The following is an 8,632-nucleotide window of genomic DNA, read 5'->3' as shown; positions in this document are numbered from 1 at the left end:
TTATTATATTATTATATATCATATTCATTCTATATTATATTATTCTATATTATATTATATTCATTCTATATTATATTATTCTATATAGTATCATTCTATATTCTATATTCTATTACTCTATATCATATTCTTCTATATGATACGTTATCATATTGTTCTATATTCTATTACACGTTATTATATTATTCTACACTATATTATATTATTCTATATGATACGTTATCATATTGTTCTATATTCTATATTATATTACACGTTATTATATTATTCTACACTATATTATATTATTCTATATTATACATTATTATATATTATATTATTCTACACTATATTATATTATTCTATATTATACATTATTATAGTATTTTATATTATATTATATTATACGTTATTATATTATTCTATACTATATTATTCTATATTATATTATTCTATATAGTATCATTCTATATTCTATATTCTATTACTAATATTATATTATATTCTTCTATGTGATACGTTATCATATTGTTCTATATTATATTACACGGTATTATATTATTCTACACTATATTATATTATTCTATATGATACGTTATCATATTGTTATTATATTATTCTACACTATATTATATTATTCTATATGATACGTTATCATATTGTTCTATATTATATATTATATTACACGTTATTATATTATTCTACACTATATTATATTATTCTATATTATACATTATTATAGTATTTTATATTATATTATTCTATATTATACGTAATTATATTATTCTACACTATATTATATTATTCTATATTATATTATTCTATATTATACGTTATTATATAATTCTATACTATATTATACATTATTATATTATTCTATATACTATACTATATTCTACGTTATTATATTTTATACTTACATTATTCGTACTACCACAGTATAATATATTTAATACATATACAAAGTCAGTTAAGAACAAAATGCTTATTACACATGACGGCTAGGAACAGTGGGTTAACTGCTCTGTTTAGGGCGAATGACAGATTTGTTCTGTCCTTATCTCTATGTTTCACCTTGTAAAGACAGGATGAAATGGGGCAAAGGCGATGAAGGAGCCAGGAAGCGCAGGTTATAGAGTTACGAGACAGATTAGTTCTGGTTGGAGACAGAGCAACAGGTTATCAGAAGTTACGAGACAGATTAGTTCTGGGTTGGAGACAGAGAAACAGGTTGTAGAAGTTACGAGACAGATAGTTCTGTTGGTAGACAGAGAAACAGGTTATAGAAGTACGAGACAGAAGTTCTGGTTGGCAGACAGAGAAACCAGGTTATAGAAGTTACGCGACAGATAGTTCTGGTTGGAGACAGAGAACCAGGTTATAGAAGTTACGAGACAGATATTCTGGTTGGAGACAGGAGAAACAGGTTTATAGAAGTTACGAGACAGATAGTTCTGGTTGGAGACAGAGAAACAGGTTATAGAAGTTCGAGACAGATAGTCTTGTTGGAGACAGAGAAACAGGTTGTAGAAGTTACGAGACATGATAGTTCTGGTTGGAGACAGAGAAACAGGTTATAGAAGTTACGAAACAGATAGTTCTGGTTGGAGCAGAGAAACAGGTTTAGAAGTTACGAGACAGATAGTTCTGGTTGAGACAGAGAAACAGTTATAGAAGTTACGAGACAGATAGTTCTGGTTGGAGACAGAGAAACAGGTTATAGAAGTTACGAGCAGATAGTCTGGTTGGAACAGGAAACAGTAGTAGTTCGAGAAGTAGTTCTGGTTGGAGACAGAGAAACAGGTTTAGAAGTTAGAGACATAGTTCTGTTGGAGACAGAGAAACAGGTTATAGATTACGAGCAATAGTTCTGGTTGAGACAGAGAAACAGGTTGTTACAGGTCTGATATTTCGCTTGGAGACAAGCGAAATTGGTCATGTATTGGTAATGTATTGGTAATGTATTGGTAATGTATTGGTAATGCATAGATCATGTTGATAAGTAGTGGTAATGGAGGAGATAGTCATGTACATTTTAATTTATTCATAATGTATGATCATGATTGATAATGTATTCATAATGTATGATCATGATTGATACTGTATTCATAATGTATAGATCATGATTGATAATGTATTCATAATGTATAGATCATGATTGATATGTATTCTAATGTATAATCATGATTGATAATGCATTGGTAATGTATTGCCCATGTTTATAATGATTGGTAATGTATGCTCATGATCAATAATGTATTGGTATGTATGTAATGTATTGATCATGATTGATAATGTATTGATAATGTATTGGTAATCATTGTAATGTAATGATCATATTGGTAATGTAATTTGTAATATATTGATCATGATTGATAATGTATTGGTAATGTATTGATCATGATTAATAATGTATGGGTAATGAATGATAATGTATTGATAGTGTATTGACCATGTTTGATATGTATCGATATGATTTGGTAATGTAATGATCATGATTGGTAATGTAATGAGCATGATTGTATTAATGTATTGGTATGTTTGGTAATGTATTGATGTATACATGATTGATATGTATTGGTAATGTATTGGTAATGTAATGATCATGATTGATAATGTATTGATAATGTATTGGTAATAGTCACCATGAATTTGATCCTCTGGATCTCTAGCTCATTCCAAAGCTCATACCCTCCTCCGCAGGTTTCTTCTCCTTCTTTGCCTTGGTCTTCAATGTTTCCTCTTCACTTCCGGTTCTTCCTCTTTACCACGGGTCAGCCTCCTTCTCTGCCTTCTCTCATTCTCATTGCTGGAGGACAACTCATCAATCAATTCAGTCAGTCAGTCAGTGAGTCAGTCAGTCAGTCAGTAGTCAGAGTCGTGAGGAGTACGTGAGTCAGTCAGTGAGTCAGTGAGTCGAGTCAGTGAGTCAGTCAGTGAGTCAGTCAGTGAGTCAGTGAGTGACCAGTGAGTCAGTCGTGAGTGAGTGAGTCAGTCAGTAGTCAGTCAGTCAGTGAGTCAGTCAGTCAGTGAGTCGTGAGTCAGTGATCAGTCAGTCAGTGAGTCAGTCAGTCAGTGAGCCAAGGAGTCAGTCATTCAGTGAGCCAGTCAGTGAGTCAGTCAGTCAGTGAGGCAGTGAGGCAGTCAGTCAGTGAGTCAGTCAGTCAGTGAGTCAGTCAGTCAGTCAGTGAGTCAGTCAGTCAGTGAGCCAAGGAGTCAGTCATTCAGTGAGCCAGTCAGTGAGTCAGTCAGTCAGTGAGGCAGTGAGGCAGTCAGTCAGTGAGTCAGTCAGTCAGTCAGTGAGTCAAGTCAGTCAGTGAGCCAAGGAGTCCGTCATTCAGTGAGTCAGTCAGTGAGTCAGTCAGTCAGTGAGGCAGTGAGGCAGTCAGTCAGTGTGTCAGTCAGTCATGAGTCAGTCAGTCAGTCAGTGAGTCAGTCAGTCAGTGAGTAGCAGTCATCAGTCAGTGAGTCAGTCAGTCAGTGAGTCAGTCAGCCAGTGAGCCAAGGAGTCAGTCATTCAGTGAGCCAAGGAGTCAGTCAGTCAGTGAGTCAGTCAGTGAGTCAGTCAGTGAGTCGTCAGTCAGTCAGTGAGCCAGTCAGTGAGTCAGTGAGTCAGTCAGTGAGTCAGTCAGTGAGTCAGTGAGTCAGTCAGTGAGTCAGTCAGTCAGTGAGTGACTCAGTCAGTGAGTCAGTCAGTGAGTTAGTGAGTCAGTCAGTGAGTCAGTCAGTGAGTCAGTCAGTCAGTCAGTCAGTCAGTCAGTCAGTCAATCGTCAGTCAGTCAGTCAGTCATGAGTCAGTCAGTCAGTCAGTCAGTCAGTCAGTGGAGTCAGTGAGTCAGTGAGTAAAGCGCGATAATTAAAGCAATAAAGAGAAGCTCACTCAGCCTTCTCCTCCTCTGGGGTGTCTCTTCCTCTGGTTCTGTCTCTTCTCTTTCTTCCCCCTCTCCTCCGGACGTTGCTTCCAGCTACAACACACCACACACTGTCGAACAGTCTGGCACAATACACTGTCAACAACTGGCACAACACACTGTCAACAACTGGCACAACACACTGTCAACAACTGGAACAACACATTGTCAACAACTGGCACAACACGCTGTCAACAACTAGTACAACATCCTCACAGTCTATCATGTATAAATAATATACAAATAACATAACTAAGGTGGTGAATTATTTCTTGACCATGTGGCCGGACCAGGTCAGTTTAAGTGGTTAYGAAAACATATAAATTGTTATAATAKAGTGCCCTCTGTAATTATTGGGACATTTACATATTTTCTTATTCTTTTGACTGTATACCTCAACAGTTTGAAATCAAACCATGAGTATGAGGTTCAAGTGCACACTGTCAGCTTTAATTTGAGGGTATTTTCATTCATATCGGGTGAACCGTTTAGAAATTACAGCCCTTTTTGTACACAGTCTCCCCATTTTAGGGGACCAAAAGTAGTCAAACAAATTCACTTCTATGTGTATTAATGTATTAAAACGTTTAGTATTTGTTCCCATATTCATAGCACACAATGATTACATCAACCTTATGACTTTACAAACTTGTTGGATGCATTTTCTCGTTGTTGTGGTTGATTCAGATTATTTTGTGCCCAATAGAAATTAATGGTAAATAATGTATCGTGTCAATTTGGAATTTGATTTCAAATCTTAACTTTTGGAGTATAGAGCCAAAAGAAGAAAAACTAGCTGCACTGTTCCAATAATTACAGAGGGTACCGTAACATAATAAATAAAWAATAATAATAATATATAAAACTATCATGGCTGTAAAACTAACCAGTTTCCTCTTGAGCAGTGGGGTTCCCTCTGGAGTGGGGGGCTCTACAGTTGTGGTCTCCCCAAAGTCTCCCAGCCCACCAGGGGTGTCGAACCCAGGCATCCGTCCTCCCTCCTTCTCCTCACCATCCCCTCCCTCCTCTCCTTCCTCTCCTCCTCCCACCTCTCTTTCCTCTCCTCCGTCTATCCCTTCCTGACCCTCATCGGCACCTGGCTCAGGTGGCAGTTCGTCATGCACCTCATCTTGCGTTGGGTCCGGCATGCTGGCCAAGAGCTCGGTCACCGTGATCTTCTTGGCACCCTCTACCAGTTCCCCTCCAAACAGGGTGCTCCAGATCAGCATGAAGAAGCCCTTACACACACTGTAGATGAAAGACAGGATACCAAACAGGATGGTGTAGATGAACGTGGCCAAGCCCACCACCATATCCTTCAGAGTCATCTTTCTAAGCTTGCGGTAGCGCCGCCGCAGYTTCTTGAAGGTGAACATGTTGAAGAAGTTCACCACGCTTGTCAGGAAGTCAGAGAACGCCGAGCTCGACTCGGGAGGCATCTCTTCTCCATTTTCGTCCAACTCTCCTCCTCCTCCTCCTTCTTCCTCTTCATCCTCTGAGTCTACCACCTCCTCTTCCTCCTCCTCAGAAATCTGTGAGGCGATGTTCATCTCAAAGATGGTGTCCTCGCAGAAGTTGACAAACAACTCCATCTTCTCGCTCTCCCCGCCCTCGTTGACCACGTCGAAGATGAACTGTCTCTTGGACTCTCTGACCTGCGGCATCTCCCACTGYTTCCTGTTGGCCTCGCTGATCTCAAAATAGATCCTCTCGATCTTCCTGCTGGCTCCCATGATCTCTATCCGGCCAAGGAAGGGTCTYAAGTAGTTGAGGACGCTCTCGGCTTGCTCAAGAAAGTTCTGTAGTCGCGTATCGTGGGGTACGTGCTCAGACAGGTTGGTGAGCAGTACGGCGATGTTGAAGCCGATGTCCTTGGCCGGCTCCTGGAAACGGTCGGCAAACTCCTCAAAGTTGATCATCTCGTTCTCGTCGGCCTCGGAACAAGACAGAAGGAACTGGATCTCAGACGGAGAGTACTGCTTCTGGCTGTCCATGGCCTGAAAGGAAGCAATCAATTAATTCATCGAAACGTAAATTTGCCTCAGCCATGTGAGTACAACAACACACACATTTAAAACACAATCAAATCTGTGTATTTCCGTGGTCCATGTTTTCCTTTTGGCAAGTGAGTGGGCAGCTAGGGAAAGATTGTCAGGACATACATTGGGAACTCCAAAGGTACAAAATAGGAAAATACATTCATGTGGTGCCTTGAAGTGTAGCCACTTAATGTCCATGCCCTCAACAGAACCACACGCCATGTAGTCAACCTGAAACGAGCCCATTGGCTTGATAATGAACACAGCTGATCTCCATAGGCTCCCTGGTTAGTCATTCAGCTGCTGGTTTCCCCTCACTCAAAGGGAGAGGACTGAGGGAGCGTATAGCTCTGTTTTGGGAACTTAGATTTTATGAACGCTTAAGTTTGATTTTTGAAGAGATGATTAGATTGTAACTTTAGAGGCAATAAAAGCTATTTTGTTTAGAATTGACTTTGTCTCATGAGCTTTTTTTATTACTAGAAACCTAGTCTAGCTCTAGTCAGTGGCATCACAATACAATGCATATGCCTTGAGACAATTAAGAGACATGGGATTGTGTATGTGTGCCTTTTAGAGGGTGAACGGGCAAGAGAAAATATTTAAATGCCTTTGAACGGCGTATGGTAGTAGGTGCCAGGCGCAACCGGTTTGAGTGTGTCAAAAACTGCAATGCTGCTGGGTTTTTCACGCTCAACCGTTTTCCATATGTATAAAGAATGGTGCAACACCCAAAGGACATTCAGCCAACTAGACACAACTGTGGGAAGCGTTGGAGTCAACATGGGCCAGCATCCCTGTGGAACGCTTGACACCTTGTAGAGTTCATGCCCCGACAAAATTGAYGCTGTTCTGAGGGCAAAAGGGGGTGCAACGCAATATTAGGAAGGTGTTCCTAATGTTTTGTACACTCAGTGTATACCTTGTAGAAGTCCTTCTTGGAGATGAGGCCACGGGGGTCGGTCACGTAGTCTCGGAAGGCGTCGGACCCGGTGATGTCCTTCAGCTTGAGGAACATGTCGAAGAACTTGAGGATCATCTCCACGTTACTGGAGGACTCCACTAGCATGTCCACCATCTGGCGGGCGATTGTGCCGTTCACCACGTTGCCTAGCGACAAGGATCGTCCCCCAAAAAAGCTCATTTGGTTAAAAGCAAATTACAAAGATGCAAAGCAGAGACCTACAGCCCCTCAAATATATTCCAAAACGAGCAGAGAATGTTTAAAAATATAAGCTATTATAGTCTCCAGATATTTCTGGAACTGTTCCTGTTCCTGTTCCTGTTCCTGTAGAAAAATGATATTCCAAGTACAAATACAGTAAAGTACACACACTTAATTATTAAGGGTAAAAACATGTTTTGAGCAAAATAGTGTTTTTTTACACACAATTGCAAAAAATTCAAAGGTTTGACAATTCAAAGAGTTGGTCTGATGGTGCTCTCTGATGTCATCGGCCTCTCCCGTTGTTTGTGGGAACAATATGTCCCCCCCCCCACCGCCTCCCCCCACTTGTGCCATGTCAGAGGACTCCTGGACCACCTATTGAGATGTGCCATTTGTTAAGAAAATCAGGTGTTAAATGAGGTTCTAGGGAGGCTGGAGTGGGTCTRTAAGCATCAGATCTGGGACCAATGGCTTTTACCTTCCAGTAGAGACAACAGCATCACCACCATGTCTTTCTGCAGGTCCAGGAGTTCCTTCAGCAGACCAATCTGACTGGAGTCCTGTAATAAAGAATGCACACGTACACAAGCATAGAGAGAGACAGTTGTCTCATAAGAATATAATCGTTATTTTTCTTCCATTAACCATTACTTTGTGTGTCACTGTCCACTGCTAAATATCACAGATCATAACAGATCTTACATAGCTGAACACTGAGCTAGATGTGTCACTAATGAAACGCTTCTTTAGGCCAAGCAGTGGACTAGGTGTAGGGAATCAGGTGAGAGATGCTGGCACAGAGAGGAAGAAGGTGAGACTGACCTGCACCTCGGTAGTGGTTCTACACTCACCTCATTAGTGGGTTCTATACTTCACTCGTAGTGGGTTCTACACCTCACCTCGTAGTGGGTTCTACACCTCACCTCATAGTGGGTTCTACACCTCACCCGTAGTGGGTTCTACACCTCACCTCGTAGGTGGTTCTACTACCTCACCTCATAGTGGGTTCTACACTTCACCTCGTAGTGGGTTCTACACCTCACCTCGTAGTGGGTTTACACCTCACTTCGTAGTGGGTTCTACACCTCACCCGTAGTGGGTTTGCACCTCACCTCATAGTGGGTTCTACACCTCACCACGTAGTGGGTTCTACACCTCACCTCGTAGTGGGTTCTACACCTCACCCCGTAGTGGGTTCTACACTTCACTCGTAGTGGTTCTACACCTCATCTCGTAGTGGGTTCTACACTTCACCTCGTAGTGGGTTTACACCTCACCTCGTAGTGGGTTCTACACTTCACCTCGTAGTGGGTTCTACACCTCACCTCGTAGTGGGTTCTACACTCACCTCGTAGTGGGTTCTACACCTCACCCGTAGTGGGTTCTACACTTCACCTCGTAGTGGGTTCTACACTTCACCTCGTAGTGGGTTCTACACCTCACCTCGTAGTGGGTTCTACACTTCACCTCGTAGTGGGTTTCTACACCTCACCTCGTAGTGGGTTCTACACCTCACCTGTAGTGGGTTCTAACAC

The 8,632-nt window shown here is 41.1% G+C and overlaps 1 protein-coding gene across 1 annotated transcript; it reads right to left on the bottom strand.

Moving 5' to 3' along the window:
* Positions 1–3,806: 3,806 nt before the first annotated feature.
* On the bottom strand, positions 3,807–8,608 carry LOC112072121 (ryanodine receptor 1-like). Its single transcript, XM_024139545.2, has 7 exons — positions 8,210–8,608; positions 8,088–8,140; positions 7,974–8,039; positions 7,576–7,925; positions 6,852–7,039; positions 4,778–5,887; positions 3,807–3,944 (listed from the first exon to the last, which is right to left on the bottom strand). Exons 4-7 carry the CDS (start codon positions 7,604–7,606, stop codon positions 3,807–3,809), a joined length of 1,467 nt encoding a protein of 488 aa, XP_023995313.1. The 5' UTR covers positions 7,607–7,925; positions 7,974–8,039; positions 8,088–8,140; positions 8,210–8,608.
* Between the last annotated feature and the right edge of the window lie 24 nt (positions 8,609–8,632).

Source organism: Salvelinus sp. IW2-2015, unplaced genomic scaffold (genome assembly GCF_002910315.2).
Source record: "Salvelinus sp. IW2-2015 unplaced genomic scaffold, ASM291031v2 Un_scaffold1828, whole genome shotgun sequence".
NCBI classification, from domain to species: domain Eukaryota; kingdom Metazoa; phylum Chordata; class Actinopteri; order Salmoniformes; family Salmonidae; genus Salvelinus; species Salvelinus sp. IW2-2015.
The sequence above is the reverse complement of the archived record's forward strand: the minus strand, read 5'-3'. Positions and strand labels throughout refer to the sequence as shown.